Genomic DNA, 17,651 nt, shown 5'->3' on the forward strand with positions numbered 1-17,651 from the left:
CACAGTCCACTAGAGCGGCCGCATATTTAAAAGGTATTTTATAGCATTTGATGCTGTTGAAGAACTTTTTAAAAAAATTATGGACATCCTCTTTAAAGGAACCTGTCCCCATATTTGGTGACAATAAGCTGTGGCCACCATCACTGAACTCTTATATACAGCACTAGAAGTTGGCCCGATTCTAACGTATCGGGTAGTCTAGAATGTGTATGTAGGTTAGCAGATTGAATAATAAGGTAATGAATGGACTCTGGATGGATTAGGTTTAATTTAGTATTCTTATAATTGTTTATTGGTTTTAAAATGACAAACAGAAGGAACAGATTTAATAGATGAGTCTAATGTTTAATGATGTCCATGGCTTGTAATGAAAGAAGGCCATGAACAGTGTTAAGTTAAGTAAAAGTATTTTTGCACCACATTTTGTGTGAAGACCTTTTCACTATCTGTAAGTAACTTTCTTTGTAAAGGGGTGTCATCAACTTGCACTTTGACATTGGATTTCATTGTCACTCTTGAAAACGCAACGTACAGTTGTCCATGGCCAAAAAGTGGTTCCCATCCTGCTTTAGTCTCCATCCTTGTATGGCCCCCATCCTGGTATGTGGGCTGATGCTGTGATGTGGCCCAATGCTGGTATGTGCCCCCATCGTGGTGCAGCCATCATCCTGACATGTGCCCTTATCACAATGTAATGTGTGCAGGGGGGCGGAGTGCTGGTGGGGTGGAGCCGAACGGGGCCATGGCGCTGAGGACGTCAGTGCTGGGGACTGCATGGCTGGGGACAGGTGACTATTTGTGTGTGTGCAGTGTATACATGCGGAGGGCAGGTTGCGGGTGTGGGGCGGAGCTGAGTGGGGTAATGTATGCGGGGGCGGAGTGCGGGTGGGTGGAGCCGAGCAGGGCCATGGCGCTGAGGACGTCAGTGCTGGGGACTGCATGGCTGAGGACAGGCGACTATTCGTATGTGCGTGTGTGTGTGTGTGTGTGTGTGTGTGTGTGTGTGTTCAGTGTATACATGCGGAGGGTGGGGGTGGAGGGAGGGTAGTGCCGAGTGGGGTAATGTGTGCGGGCGGCGGAGGCGAGCGGTGGGTATGTGTCGGCTTGGTTGCCGGTGTGGGCTCCCGGGGGGGGGGAGGGGCGCGCTAGCACTCACCGGGGAGTCGGGGCTCCGTGTGGGTGCGGGGAAAAGTGTCGGGCGTCGTCCTGTTGGCCCGTAGGTCGGGCTGTTCAGTTAGCTGAGCCGTTGGTCGCAGGCTCTTTAGCGCGCACGGTGTGGCGACGGTTGTCACTGTAATGACGTCATTTTGGAGCAAAACAGACAGAATAAGGCAATTATATATATATATAGATTCTAGAATACTGTATATAAGAGCCCAAGCCGCTATGTAGTAAAGTAAAAATCACTTTATAATACTCACCTAAGGGGCGATACGGTGCAGACTGGTCGATTTGGGTGTCTCCGGTACCGGCGCCTCCTCTTTTAGCCATCTTTGTCCTCCTTCTGAAACCGGGGTGCATCATGCGTCCAACGTCATCCACACTAGCCGGCATTGAGGTCCTGCGCAGGCGCACTTTGATTTGCCCTCTGCAGCGCAGATCAAAATATTGTAGTGACAGGGCAAATCAAAGTGCGCCTGCGCAGGACCTCAATGCCTGCTAGTATGGATGACGTTGGACGCATGATGCACCCCGGTTTCAGAAGGAGGACAAAGATGGCTAAAAGAGGAGGCGCCGGTACTGGAAAACTGAGACACCCAAATCGACCAGTCTGCACCGTATCGCCCCTTAGGTGAGTATTATAAAGGGATTTTCTTTATCGTTCCTTATGGGAGACCCAAACCATGGGTGTATAGCTACTGCCTCCGGAGGACACACAAAGTACTACACTAAAAGTGTAGCTCCTCCCTCCGAGCATATACACTCCCCGGATGACAAATCCACCCAGTTTCTTGCTTTGTGTGTCAGGAGAATCACACACACATGCATCCTCTTTTGATTTTTCATTTTTTCTAAAGATTTGGAAGAAAAGCGGGTCCACTGGACTCCCGGCATGTCCCTTCTCACCCCCCTGGCGGCGGTGCTGTTAAGGTTGACTTCAGGGAAGGAGCCCTTCATGCCGCGCTCCTTCACCATCCCTTAGGGGCTCTGGCTTGAAGTTAGAGCCAACACGGTTCTCACTGCCTTGCAGGAGACCGGCCTCCATCCGCAGCCCTTTTGCAGGACCCTGCTGGACGGAGCACTGAACCCCCACCCCACCCAGGGACTGGGCCCTGCGTCTCAAAGCTAAGTATAGAGACGTTATTCAGAGGGTCCTTCTGCAATGTGGGGCACTTTTATTGGGGGGGGGCAGTGATTTACTTTGATAATGCTGCTTTTTACTGTGTTTCCGGCCGGTTCCACGGTTTTTACTGAGAACCGCGCCGATGATGCCTGATTGTCGGCCGCATGCTTAACTCTAGGCCCCGGCTTCAGCCGCGGCCTAGTTTCGTTTCGTTCCCCTGCATGTCAGTCATGCAGGGGGACACTGCAGCGCCGCCCGCCGGCCGCTCTGCACAGGGGAGGACACTCCTATCTGAGGAGATGATTCCCTCCCCTGTACATCTCCTTAGCCCTCCGATTCCCGCTCCTGGGTTAACCCCCGCCCCCCCCCCCCCCCCCCCCTCACTCTGGCGCCATTTTCTCAGCGTTCTTAGTACACTGGTCGGCGCTGGCTGCTCTGCAGTGCAGAGGGAGTGAATATCTGGCTGGGGGTCCAGGCTTGGAATCCGGAGGGCACACATAATAGCGGCCTGATAAGTCACAACCTCTGGTTGTGCACTTTTATACACTCTCAGGGCATTCTGAAGGAGTTAATTCTTTATTATAGAACCTCCTCCTCAGCAGCATGTCTCACACTATGAGCAAGGCTCCAAGGCTGTACACTACATGCTCTGCATGTAAGCTCATATTGCCTGAACCGGCACAGACCACACACTGTAATGGTCTAATGTGGTGGTGCCTCAGCCTGGAGTCTCCCCAGGCTGAACCCCTGTCTTGGGTAGCATCTTTTTCCAATGCTATTTCCCAGTCCTTTGCAGACTCCATTGGACAGTTGTCTCGGACGCTGCTAAGCATGCATCAGCCCCCTTCTCAGGGTGCCTCTGATGCTCCAGCTCGCTCTGCAGAGCTCAGAGTCTGTTTCATCTAATCCCAGACCCCGTCCTCCTAAACGGAGACGCAGGGACTCCTCTCCTTCCTCGTCCCACGGCTCTGCCTCACGGGCCGAGTCACAGGGCGAGGAGGATACCCTTACTGTGGGCTCAGACGCTTCGTCTCTGTACCCCATTGATACCGATGGTGATGCAGATGTTAGCGATTTGATAGCGTCCATTAACTCCGTTCTGGACCTTAACCCTCCAGTGTCAGAAGAACAGGCCTCTTGGGTAGGAAAACATCAGTTTATCTCACCTAAGAGAGCAGGCCACTGTGACTAAACCCAGGGCCTGTCCTGAAACGCTTTCTTAAGCGTATTTCTGACTTACTGGGGGCTCGGACGCTCTCCATGTACCCTATTGATCTGTCCGAAAGTGACGCAGATGCTAATGATTTGATTGCGTCCATTATATTTGTACTGGACCTCAATCCGCCTGTATCAGGGGAGCACCCCTCTTTGGCAGAAAAGCATCAGTATACCTTGCCTAAGAGAACAAGGAGTGTGTTCCTTATCCACTCCAGCATTCAGGTCACTGTGACCAAGCCCAGAGCTTGTCCTGACAGACGCTTCCCAGAGCGTGGTTCTGATGACTGTTTCCCCCTTCCACCAATGGTGGTCAAGGAGTGGGCTCATTCACCAAGGGTGGACCCTCCGGGGTCTAGACTTTCAGCCCGGACAGTTGTCGGCTCCTCTCTGAGGATCCCACTGTCCGCCAGGTTGTCCTTCTGGCCAAATCTATATATGAGGCGGCAGGGGCCTCGTTCTCCCCATCTTTGCAGCAGTGCGGGCTCTCAAGCCATCTCTGCTTCTTGGGAGGAGATGCATTCCCTCACCAGGGCCTTTTTGCCCGAATTGGTTGCCTTAACTTCCAGGCTTCAGTCTTTTCATCCTATAGCTGGAGACTGTCACCGCACTGCGGTGGCCTCGGCCACTTCCCTCGCTATCCGCAGATTCCTGTGGCTTCGAGAGTGGAAGGCAGATGCTTCTTAAAAGGTTCCTTGCTGGACTCCCTTTTGCTGGGACCAGTCTATTCGGTGAACAACTGGATGAAATTATTAAGGAAGCTTTTGGCAGGAAGAGTACTTCCATGCCACAACCCAGGAAACCTTCCAGGGCAGGAACCAGTCGAGGTTTCGTTCCTTTCGTTTCCTCTAACTGGTCGTCCTCTAAGCCCTCGGCCTCGTCCACTATCTCAGCCAAGGTCCGTAAACCAACTGGCGCATGAAGCCGTGTCCTAAGTCGGCAGGAGCTGCTGCCACCAGGGCAGCCTCCTCTTGATTATCTGGCCACGCCAGTAACGTCCTTGGTCGGTGGCAGGCTCTCCCTCTTGGGCGACGTGTGGTTGCAACACGTCTTCGATCAGTGGGTGTGGGTTACCCTCTCCCACGGCTACAAAACAGATTTTTTTCTGACAACTCCCCCCTGCTCCAAGGCAGCCGCCTTCTCACAGGCCGTGGCATTCTTGCAGGCCAATGGAGTAATTGTACCAGTTCCCGACTGGGAACGGTTCTGAGATTTCTACTCAAATCTCTTCCTAGTCCCCGAGAAGGACGGTGCTTCCGACCTGGATCTCAAGCTTCTCAACAAGCATGTTCAGGTGCGGCAATTTTGCAGAAATCTCTGCGATCAGTCAATGACCCAAGGAGATTTCTTAGCATCCATCGACATCAGAGATGTCGCTCTGCATGTGCCATTCGCAGTTTCCCACCAGCGTTGGCTACGTTTTGTAATCAGAGAGGAACATTTCCAATCGTGGCTCTCCCCTTGGGTTAGCCACGGCCCTTCGTGTATTCACCAATTGCGGTGCTGCTCCTCCAGGGGTTGGTAGTGATTCCTTTCCTGGACGCCCTTCTAGTCAGGGCTTCATCCAGTGCAGACTGTCAGCGGAGTGTCTCGCTCACTCTCGCCACGCTTGCAAGTCCACTCTGACCCCGACCCAGGAACTTACGTACCTAGGGATGCAATTCGAGACTCTGCTGGCGCTTGTGAAGCTGCCCTTAGTCATACAGCAGTCTCTTCATCTGGCGGTTCGCTCTCTGCTGAGGCTCCGCCGTCATTCCATCAGGCACCTCATGCAGGTGCTGGGTCAGATGGTGGCGTCAATAGAAGCGGTTCCCCTTGCCAGTTCCATCTGCGTCCCCTGCAGCTGGACATTTTCCGCTGTTGGGGCAAGGGACTTCTTCCTTGCACAGACTGGTGGCTCTGTCGCCACAGACCAGGAGCTCTCCTTAAGTGGTGGCTTCGGCCCCTCTCTCTGTACCAGGGACGCTCCTTTCTGGCCCCGTCCTGGGTGATTCTGACCACGGGCCAGTCTATCCGGCTGGGGAGAAGTTTCTCCACCACCGAGCATAGGGCACTTGGACACCGTCCGAATCAGCTTTCTCGATCAATGTGCTAGAAATCAGGGCTGTAGTCCTTGGACTCGCAGCCGCCTAGCAATGTTGGAAGTTCAACATATCCTTCAGTGGACGGAGAACTCCGAGTCCACCATATCCGCAGTCCACATCCCAGGCGCAGAAAACTGGGAGGCAGATTATCCCAGCCGTCAAACCGTGGGCAAGCGGCGGGTGAGCCCTGCATCCGGCAGTGTTCCGGTCAATTTAGCAGGCGGGGCACTCCGGAAGTGGATCTATGGCATCCCGGCACAACAACAAGGTCCCGGTTTACGTGGCTCGCTCCCACGATCCTCAGGCCTTGGCAGCGGACGCGCTGGTTCCAGATTGGTCCCAGTTCCGTCTGGCCTACGTGTTTCCCCCTCTAGCTCTCTTGCCCAGAGTCCTGCGCAAGATCAAAATGGAGGGCCGTCGGGTCGTACTTATCGCCCCAGGCCCAGGCGAGCTTGGTTCCCAGACCTGCTCCGTCTGTTCGTAGAGGTGCTGTGGCATCTCCCGGACCGGCCAGACGTTCTCTCAGAGGGTCCGTTTTCCACAACAATTCTGCGGCTCTCAGATTGACGGCGTGGCTCTTGAGCCCTGAATCCTTACGGCTTCAGGCATTCCTTCCGAGGTCATCTTCACTATGACTCAGGCTCGGAAGTCTTCCTCGGCCAGGATTTACCTCAGGACTTGGAGAATTTTCCTGTCCTGGTGTCGTTCTTCCGGCCATGCTCCTTGGCCGTTTTTTCCTTGCCGACCATCCTGTCCTTTCTACAGTCCGGCCTGCAGCTAGGTCTGTCCCTCATTCCCTCAAGGGACAGGTCTCGGCTCTGTCAGCATTGTTCCAGCGGCATATCGCCCGACTGGCCCAGGTGCGCACCTTCATGCAGGGCGCATCTTACATCATTCCGCCTTACCGGCGGTCTCTGGATCCCTGAGACCTTACTCTGGTCCTCATGGCCTTACAGAAACCCCCCTTTGAGCCTCTTGGGGAGGTTTCGTTGTTTAGTCTTTCACAGAAAGTGGTCTTTCTGGTGGCCATAATTTATCTCAAGAGAGTCTCTTATTTAACTGTGCTCTCTTCGGAGTCACCCTTTTTGGTTTTTTTCACCAAGACAAGGTGGTTCTCCGTCCAACTCCGGGCCTTCTCCCTAAGGTGGTGTCCCCTTTCCACCTTAACCAGGACATTTCATTGTCTTCCCTTTGTTCGGCCCCTGTGCATCGCTTTGAGAAAGCGTTGCATGCTTTAGATTTGGTGCGGACGCTCCGGATCTATGTGTCACGCACCGCTGTTTCTTAGGCGGTGCACCTCTCTTGTGTGCTGACCATACGTCAGCGCAAGGGTCTCTCGGCTTCTAAACCGACCCTAGCTCATTGAATAGGTCGGCCATATCCGATGCCTACCAATGTTCTCAGATGCCTCCCCCGCTGGGGATTAAGGCGCACTCGACCAGAGCCGTCGGTGCCTCTTGGGCTACGGCTCAGCAGGTCTGTCAGGCTGCCACGTGGTCTAGTCTGCACACTTTTTCGAAGCACTACCAAGTGCATGCTCATGCTTCGGCAGATGCGAGCTTGGGCGGACGCATCCTTCGGACGGCTGTCGCCCATTTGTGAAGTTAGGTTTCACCTACTTCTCAGTTTCTGTTTATTTCCCACCCATGGACTGCTTTGAGACGTCCCATGGTTTGGGTCTCCCATAAGGAACGATAAAGAAAAAGAGAATTTTGTTTACTTACCGTAAATTCTTTTTCTTATAGTTCCGTAATGGGAGACCCAGCACCCTCCCTGTTGCCTGTTGGCAGCTTTCTTGTTCCGTGTGTTTTCACCGGCTGTTGTTGTAGACAGAAGTTCCGGTTGTTCCGGGTTTTACTCTATCTCTACTTATGGGTGGATGTCCTCCTTCAGCTTTGGCACTAAACTGGGTGGATTTGTCATCCGGGGAGTGTATATGCTCGGAGGGAGGAGCTACACTTTTAGTGTAGTACTTTGTGTGTCCTCCGGAGGCAGTAGCTATACACCCATGGTTTGGGTCTCCCATGTCGGAACTATAAGAAAAAGAATTTACGGTAAGTAAACAAAATTCTCTTTTTTACGTTCTACACAGTGGCCTGGGCTCTTATATACAGCACTCTAACATGCTGTATATAAGGGCACACTGGTGGTGGCCGCAGCTTATAGGCCCCAAATCTGGTGACAGGTTCCCTTTATGCCATGCAACCATCAAAGAAATAAAAATAAAACTCCTCTGAAGAGGTTTGGCCAGGAATTGACTTGTTTCTTTTGGTCACATGCAGCTTTTCTATAGCTGCTAATATTTGGGATGCAACTAACTGATATGGTCTGCAGCCCCTTGCATGCATTCTTGAGGACTGCAGCTGTTTAGTGTGAATCCCTGTTCTAGAAATCGAGATTCCAACTGAAAACTAGGGGGTGAAAAATGTATTGTAAACACTATTAGCTCTGAGCAATATGTGCCAAATACTTAAACCTCATCCCCAACCCATTTGTCATCTTATCGTTCTCCAGTGAAGGATGGGAGCAGAATGGGCTTTATGAGTTCTTCAGAGCAAAAATGAGAGCTCGTCGGAGGAAAGGCCAGGACAAAAGGAGCAGGTATGTACAAACTTTTAGATAGTTATGTTTTCAACAATTAATACACCTTTCCATAATGTGTAGGAACCAATTCAGTTCACCCTAACAGTGATGCTTACAAAAACACTAGTTACAAGTCCATAGGAAGAATCAAATCTGCTAATAGTGACAGGACTCTCCCCCTCACAGAGTTTATGTACCAGACTTTTCAGATGTAACCTGTTCCTATTTTGATGTAGCTCTTTAACAATATATATTGCTAGAGAGCTACTTCATTATATTTTTTTTTTTGTCAACCATATATTTTTGCATTTTAATTTTTCATCCCACCTCATTTACACCTATACATCCTAGGTTCTTATGTGGGTGTTACAGGAGACGATCTATCGCGCTATATGTCGTCGGAGTCACGGTTTTCGTGACGCACATCCGGCATAGTTTACGACTTTGTCCCGTGGGACACCTATGAGCGACACAGAACGTTCGCAAATTGTGTATCGTTGACACGTCGCTCATTTTTAAAAAGTCGTTTATTTTTCTGTGCGCCGGTTGTTCATCGTACCCGTGGCAGCACACACCGCTCCGTGTGACACCCCGGGAGCGATGAACACAGCTTACCTGCGTCCCGTCGGCTATCCGGAAGGAATGAGGTGGGCGGGATGTTACGTCCCGCTCATCTCTGCCCCTCCGCTTCTATTGGCCGGCCGCTGTGTGACGTCGCTGTGATGCCGAACATCCCTCCCCCTTCAGGAAGAGTATGTTCGCCGCCCACAGCGACGTCGCTCAGCAGGTAAGTACGTGTGACGGCGGTTTAACGACTTGCCCGTGACGCACAAACGACGGGGGCGGGTGCGATCGCACGATAGATCGTTTCGTGTGACGCCCACATCAGGGTAAATGATCTCCAGTCTGACAGCCAGTCCAGTACCTGTGCTAATGTGTACACAGATACTGGCGTATATCATCATCACCTATCTGATCCCACCTGGTAGCTCTCGGGCTTCTCCTCTCCCAACTCCACCCTTATCTCCCACTGTAAGGAGGAATCAATATAATAGACAATTCGAGCATGGCACCTTAATCAAAGTGGTATACACAATGCTTTCACAAAAACATCTGCATTATTTTTTAATAGTCTATGCTACAAATAAATTAAAGAATGAAAATGGCTAGAATTTCTTTAAAAGGTCCCTGATCTAAATGGCTCTTTCTATTATATGATTATTATTTATTTGTATGTGTGTTTGCATATTCAGTGGGTAAAATTTATATTAAGCACGTTACCATTTTTCTAAGTGTAGTTCTAAAGGTGCTATTGACATGAATTTCTCACCAGATGTCGATAACAAACCATCCAATCCACACAGGAAAATAAATCAAACCATAGATGTCTATAAATTCTGTAATATTTAAGCAAAAAAAAAACAACCTTTGAACACCTGAAGATGTGCAAAAAGCCATTGAAAGGTATGACAGCAACTGAAATAAATTATTATTTAGAAGACAATCCTGCCACTTGGTGAATATCAGCTGATTCAACTGATGACCTATAAAAAGGGTGTCTCATTCCCAAGGAGACACACAAGACACCTCTGACTGATAAAACCATTATTTTTAAGACCTTTGCAACTTTATTGTTGCAAAACATACTAATGGCATTAGTAACAGAGTAATCTACTGAATGTTCCAGTGATCACTGTTGGGGCCATAATTTTGAAGTGCAAAGAACATAATTTCATCATAAACCGGCCACGATCAGGTGGTCCCTGCAAGATTTCAGACAGGTGTGAAAAGAATTATCAGAAGAGTTGTCCAAGAGCTCAGAACCACCTGTAGAGTTACAGAGAGACCTGTAATCGGCAGGTACAATTGTTTCAAAGAAAACAATAAGTAATATACTCAACCTCCATGACCTTTACATGCTTACCACGCAAGACCCCACTGCTGAACAAAAAGCATGTTTAAGAGCATTTAAAGTTTGCTGAACAAAGATTTAGATAAGCCTGGGAAATACTTATGCCCCAAAAACTACAAACCTATTTTAGGAGTGATACCTTTTATTGTAGATAAGCCTGGGAAATACTGTGAGAAAAAGTCTCGTCAGGTGAGAATAAAATTTTACTCTTTTGGATTCCATAATACACACCATGGTTTTTGGCCAAAAGGCACTGCATATCACCTGAAAGTCACCATACAAACAGTGAAGTTTGGAGGTGGGAACATCATGGTGTGGGGCTGTTTTTCAGCATATGGCACTGGCAAACATTATATAATTGAAGGAAGGATGAATGGACAAATGTATGGAGACATTCTTACTAAGAATCTGTTGCCATCTACGAGAATGATGAAGATGAAACGAAGGTGGACATTTTTTGTGTGGAAGAATGTGCTAAAATCACACCTGAGCGGGGGGCGTGGCCAGCAGGCAGCATGAGCGGTCGCATTTGAGAGCAGCTCCGCAGTCCAACGCTGATATATCCTATTAATCCTGCCTAAATACACCTCCGGATTACCTGTGGTGTCATTCTGACTGGTAATATGAGTAGAGGTCGCAGTGCTGCGGCAGCTGAGAAGCTGAAGAAATTTGCCCGAGACTCCCAGCAAGATGGCGCCGGTAAACAGGCAGAGCGGGAAGCCAGTGAGGAGGAGGAGGACATGGAGGCCGGATCCAAGGGATCGCAGGAGCTGACCTTGCAGCAAGTCACTACGCAATTACTTGCAGCGATCCAGGATTCAAAAGTGTCGCTGACGGGTAAAATTGAGGAGGTTAAGATCGATGTGGGTCTCCTCAGGTTGGATTTGCAAAATCTAAGAGAGCGGGTAAAGGAGACGGAGCAGCGGATCTCCACGCTGGAGGACAACGCAAGAGCGACGCCGGGCAGACTATCCTTTTTGGAAAGCGCGGCAAGCAACTGGGCACAGAGGGCTGATGGTCTGGAAAATCGCCTGCGTCGCAACAATTTAAGAATCCTAGGGATGCCGGAGAGAACAGAAGGGAGCGACCCTTGTAAGTTCATGGAAACATGGCTCTCCGAAACTTTCCCTGATGTGACGTTGTTAGCGGCCTTCGCCATAGAAAGAGCCCACCGGGTGCCGGCCAGACCTCCTCCTCCAGGAGCGCAGCCCAGACGCCTCCTGGCCCGACTGTTGAGCAGCAGGGATAGAGACGCGATCCTTGGTGCGGTGAGACGCAAGGGCCTGATCTCACATAACAACGCTTCCATATTGATCTTCCCTGACTTCTCTGTGTCTCTCCAGAAAACAAGGGCATCCTTCATCCAAGTGAAAAAACGCCTTAGAACACCAAATTGCCTACTCCATGATCTTCCCAGCTCGTCTCAGAGTGGTTCATCAAGAGCGCTCCCTGTTCGTCACCTCTCCTGCGGAAGCGGATTACTGGATCAACTCACTGAAAGGGAAACGCTGATGCGCTGCAGTTACGGGCGATGTCCGGAAGGTCGTTGTTGTGCTGGCGTCGCGGTTTCGACCCACTTATTTCTTCTTCTCCGAAGTGAGGTCGGTAATGCGATTCTAATTCCTGGGACGTCGTGGCTGAAATCGCTGTTGCGATCGCTTTATGATCCTCCACTGCTGGTATTCGGCGTCCCTTGTTACTGAAGGCGCGAAATATTTTTGTTTTCGCCTCCTCTTCTTCTGTCATGTGAGTGGAGCGGGGCTCGGGATCGCTGTTGCGCCCGTTCCCTGATCTCCTGGTTCCAGATCGCTGAGAAGCTGGTGCGCTTGTAGCCCTCCGGAAGCATGTGAGCTACTGGGTGCGATCATTATTGGCCTTCCATTGAGCCGGTTTCCTGGTCGGCCCCCTCGCGTCTGGTTAGCTGGAGGTCGCGTCTTTGGATGTGACGTGCCCTGCGATCACTGCCAAGTTCAGCTTGAGCTCCAGATTACTCGGTCGCAGGTGCGTCGCTTATGGGACCGGACCGAGGCGAAGTCAGGCGGGACTTGGGCCAGACCGCTGTTGCGGCACCAAGAACACTTTCAAGCGAACTCAGGCCATCCTGTATCTCTCGATCCAATACGGGACTCTATTTTGGGTTCGCAACATTTGGCAACGCACTTAAGTTCATAATGTTGATTTCTATTTTAGAGCTAGCTTAGAGCTTAAGTCTCTTAGGTTACCATGTATCATAGTATCTTATAACCTAAGGCTACCTGCAAATATTCCTCTCATTTCCTTCACACTTCCATCCCTTCTCTCCCCCTCCCCCCTTTTGCTTAACCCCTCATCCCACCTCTTCCCCCCCCCTTACCCCCTCCCCTTGTCCCCTCATCCCCCCTCCCCTCTTTAGGTCTCCCCCTTGCTCTTCTCTCCAGTTTCCCCCTTCACCCCCTCTCCCCCCCCCCCAGTTTCCTCCCATGTTCTCCCTCTGCTACCTCTTTTCCTTCCTCACATTTCTATATTTTCCCTTCCCCCTCCTCCTCCCCCCCCCTTTTTTTTTTTTTTTTTTTTTCTTTCTCTCCCTCTCTCCCTCTCTCCCTCTCTCCCTCTCTTTCCCCTGCCCTCTTTCTTCTTTACTTCTTTACTTCTCCCCCCTTCTTCTCTCCCTTATTTCTATACCCCTCTATTCTTGGTTCTTTTATTTATGCATGTTAAAGGCTATGTAGCAGGGTAATTAACAAAATTAGTTATTGGACTGCAGGAGACCCTTAAGTCCTTGTTTGAGGACACCCCAGTACCAAGTACACCATCTAGCCACGTTGGTTCACCCTAGTCGTTGCTAGGGAAAATCTCTCCTGGTCACACTACTGGACCAGTTCTTGTCGGCTGCGTGAGTGCAGCCGATTGTTTGTATTTAAGGGTACGTTTACCCAAGTTCTACTGTAGGTTAAGTTTTTGACATTTTCCATTCAATCTAGCAAGTGGTATCTTTCAATGGCTTTAAGCTTGATGACATGGAATGTTCGGGGACTGGGCACACCCAGGAAGCCCTAGGGCGGCAGTATTCGCACATATCAAAAGATCCAAAGCTCAGATTGTATGTTTACAAGAGACCCATTTATTGTTGGAGACCACTAGAGTGCTTCAGAAGCCTTGGGTTCAATGGTCAGCTGATTCTGTTCATTCCTCATATTCTAGGGGAGTATCAGTGCTAATCCACAAAACACTGCGTTGGGACTCGGGTAAGATTATAAAGGATAATGATGGGAGGTATGTGTTTATCCAGGCTCATATCGATGGGGTAATGATAGTGATCCTAGCCATATACATCCCCCCTGCAACGGGAATCTCGATACTGTATGAGGCGGCTAAGTTTGCCTCACAATTCCCACAAGCTTTGGTGCTCTGTATGGGGGACTTTAACTTGATTAATAACCCAGGACTGGATAGATTCAGCACCCGACAGGTCCCGATCTCCCCTACGATACAAACTAGACTGAGTGCATTCCTACAGGAGGTGGGATGGTGCGACATGTTGCGGTTTTATAACACAGTACTGAGAGAATATACATGTTATACTCCCGGGAAAAATTCTCTATCTCGAATTGACTACATCTGTGGAAACGAAAGAGTCTGTGCCCATATACAATCGGTATGTCACTTGCCCAGATCAGTATCAGATCACCCCCCGGTATTTGTAGGCATTAAATGGGAGGGATGTAAATCACGTAAACTATCACGGAAGATTAACCCTTGGTGGCTTTCACTCTTCGGAACCAACGATAGGATTCCTGATCAAATCAGGGCATATACTGAGACGAACTCCGTGGAAGAGAATCACTCGGCCTATTGGGATGCACTTAAGGCGTATTTGAGGGGATGTTGTCACTCCTCTATCTCCTATCTCAAGAAACAGGTGGCCAGAGAGGAGGAGGAATTGGCCACTCAAAATACAGCGCTAGAACATAGATTTACCTCGGACCCTTCTGAGGAAAACAGATCTCAATGGCTACAGGCTGGGAGGAAATATCTTTTGTACTTGCAAGATAAGGCTAAGAGACATGTCTTCTTCACGAACCAGATTTATTTTGAGCAAGGGAACCAATCTAGTAGTTTACTAGCGTTCTTGGTGCACCAATCCAATAGTTCATCTGCAGTCCTTAAGATTAGAGACCCTAGCGGCGAACCAGTCACTTCCGTCAATTGCATTCTGGAGGTGTTCTTGGACTTCTATAGGAACCTATATGAATCCAGACTGACAGTGTCAAGGGAGGAGATCGCTGGTTATTTACGAGATCTGGAGTTTCCCAGATTGACTTCGGCCCAGAGATCGGCCTTGGATGAGCCCATTAGTATGGAGGAGATGGTAGAGGCGATGGGGGCCCTTAATAGGGGTAGGGCGTCCGGCCCGGACGGACTCCCGATTGAAATATTTGACAAATATCAGGGGGGGGGCTGGCTCCAGCCCTCCTGGAAACGGTTGAGGCTTCGTTCCGCAGGGGACGGTTGCCTGACTCTTTCTTTCTATGAGGCAACCATCGTTCTGCTGTTGAAACCAGATAAGGACTCATTGGATTGTGGCTCATACAGACCGATCTCTTTGTTGAACTCTGACTATAAAATTCTTACCAAAATACTAGCAACTAGACTCAACAAAGTAATCTCCTCCATAATACATGAAGACCAGTCTGGATTCATTCCGTGTAGGAGTACCTCTGATAACCTGAGGAGGGCGCAGGTGGTCTTACAGATGGGCACCAAGTTAGAGGAGGATTGGGCTCTGGTCTCACTGGATGCGGCCAAGGCCTTTGACTCTATAGAGTGGCCATACCTGCTGGAGGTGCTGCGGGCATTGGTTTCGGCAACGAATTCATTAGATGGATTGAGATTATATATAAAGCACCATCTGCTAACATTCAGGTGGGTGGCGGGGTGTCGGAAACTTTTCCTTTGGGTAGGGGAACCAGACAGGGATGTCCCCTATCCCCTCTCCTGTTCGCCCTGGCCATGGAACCGTTGGCGGTGCGCATTCGGGCGGACCCAATTTACTGAGGAGTGAGGCACCGTAAGGTAGATGAACGCTTCTCTGTATGCAGACGACTTATTGTTTGCATCTGATCCGGATTCCTCCATTCCTAGAGCTGTGGAACTAATTGACCGATTCGGGGAGTTCTCGGGTCTGTCAATAAACTGGTCAAAGTCGTACCTCCTCTTTCTGTCTCGGGACAGAGAGGAAATAGCGAACACCCACATATGTAGGGTTTCAGTAGTGGATCACTTTAAATACCTTGGGATTATACTGGCAGGAAGCCCTTCGGAGATGATAGCAAGAAATATTGCCCCCCTGTTATCACACATCGGGGAGAAATTTAATAGATTGAGCCAGCTCCCGCTCTCAGTGGCGGGAAGGATTAACCTCCTTAAAATGATAGTGCAACCAAAGTGTCTTTATATTACCCAGCATGTATTTGTGCAGATTCCCCGCTCCTTCTTTTGGACCCTGGAATCCTTAATGATCACCTTTGTCTGGGGTGCCTCCAGATCGAAAATCCAATTGGCCAAATTACAGAGACCCAAAGACCTGGGGGGTATGGCCCTTCCTGATCTTTATATATATTACCTGGCCGGACAATTGAAATATCTGGGTCAATGGACACTTCCTGGGGTGAGGGGTTCTCCGGAGGGACTCTTGGCAGAGTTCACGGGTGTGGCTCTCCTATGGCCACTGTTGACAGATCACAAGAGAGCCCCTGAGGGCCGTGTCCTCCCGATACACAAACTAGGGGCCAGGATCTGGAAAGAGGCTAAAGCCATATTCGGATTTCATGACATGCCAATTGAGACCCCCTTATGGGATAACCTGGACCTTCCACACTTTTGTGGGTTGCCGGGGTTTGGTGAATGGAGGAATCGCGGAATAGTCTCCCTGGGTTCAATTGTCCGTGATGGTGAACTCCGCCCTTTCGCGCAACTGCGTGCGGAATTCGATCTGACGGAATCTCATGGGTTTCAGTATCTCCAGATCAGGCACGCCTTTCGGGCTCAGTTCTCTGGTCGTGGAGCTAGATTCTCTTCCTTCCCAGTCATTGGAATTATTAGATCGCAGGGCCCTGGCGGTCTTATTTCCAAACTATACTCCTCCCTCATTCGGGCCAAAACCATGAACAGTCCTCTTTCTGTCCGGGAGAAGTGGAGTGCCAGGATCTCTGAAATTGATGATGTAGTGTGGGATGACATTGTCGAATTCCACACGTTGGTCTCTCCCGCAATTAATAATAGACTGATCCAATTATATATTACACCAGAGTTATATCACTCCCCAGAGACTGAAAAAGATGAATAATTTGGTGGGGGTGGGTTGTCCGAGATGCGGGAGAGACTGTGTTGATTTCTGGCACATGATATGGGATTGCCGGGTCATTCTCTCCTATTGGGGTGAGGTTGTAGCGACTCTTTCCACCATACTTCAAAAAGCGGTTGCTATGAGCCCAATCCTGTGTTTATTCGGGGTGGTGGATGTACACTCCTGGTCCCAAGATGAGAATCTATTAATAAAAAAGGTCCTGTTTTTGGCCCGGAAGGGTATTATACTAAATTGGATGAGCACTCATCCCCCAACTCGAGCCTCTTGGATTTCATTGGTAAATGCTATAATTCCGTTAGAACAATTTGTATATAAGACGAGAGGTTCTTTACATAAATTTGACAAAATATGGGGTAGATGGCTGGGATCGCCCTTGACCGGAGGATCACCCGGTTCACTGACGATAACCTACAGTCATTACTATCGCAGTAATACTCGATATTGCTCCAGTGATGGGAGAGGAGAAATATGTAATCCATGAAACTCCGTATCAGTAATGTGACGTGGTCCCTGACACCTGGGTTGTACATTCCTTGTCAATATGGGCTTTTTGCCCCAGGTTGGATATGGCTCGCGAGCTGACACCTTTGAAATATCTACTGTACGAATGCCATGCTGAAAGCAATAGATGTTGACCTGATTGTTGATGCATTATTAATCTAGCTATTAACCAATTTACACATTTTTATTGTACAAATTGCTGATTTGTCTTTTATTGTAATGATTTACTTAACCTTCAATAAAACGAGTTTAAAAAAAAAAAAAAAATCACACCTGAGCAATGCATGCGACTAGATTTCTCCATACAGGAGGTGTTTGTCTTGAAGTGGTCACCACCAACAAAGACAAATTTCAGTAATCATGTTCGATAATTTTTTTTTGTCATTTCCCATTATTACCAATAACTTAATTTATGGACCTCCATGGTTTCATTTCTTTGCCTTTAAGTCAAATCTATTGACTGGAAGGGCTCAAAAACAATGGAAAAATGCAAAAAGAATTGACATGCCTCATCTTCAAAAACGCAGCCAAGATGCAGCCAACAAAAGATGCCCAGTAGACAGTAAAATAGAAATCTCATAAACTCTGCTGGGGGAAGGAAATAAATGCATTTAGGTGCATCTGTGTGACCTAGAAAACGAAATAAAAGATGCACTGTGTGAACATAGCCTTACACTGCCCAGCCTACAGCTCACCTCACTGGTAGGTCAACCACTCCCTTCTCTG

The 17,651-nt window shown here is 49.3% G+C and overlaps 1 protein-coding gene across 3 annotated transcripts in view; it reads left to right on the forward strand.

Moving 5' to 3' along the window:
- Window positions 1-17,651, forward strand: part of CHERP (calcium homeostasis endoplasmic reticulum protein) — a 200,358-nt gene that overhangs the window by 129,840 nt on the left and 52,867 nt on the right. For all 3 annotated transcript variants that reach the window (XM_075315030.1, XM_075315049.1, XM_075315041.1), the window contains exon 13: window positions 8,098-8,184. In XM_075315030.1, coding sequence (XP_075171145.1) covers window positions 8,098-8,184 — 87 coding nt within the window. The remainder of the gene's footprint in view (window positions 1-8,097; window positions 8,185-17,651) is intronic.

This window comes from Anomaloglossus baeobatrachus, chromosome 1 (genome assembly GCF_048569485.1).
Source record: "Anomaloglossus baeobatrachus isolate aAnoBae1 chromosome 1, aAnoBae1.hap1, whole genome shotgun sequence".
NCBI lineage: Eukaryota > Metazoa > Chordata > Amphibia > Anura > Aromobatidae > Anomaloglossus > Anomaloglossus baeobatrachus.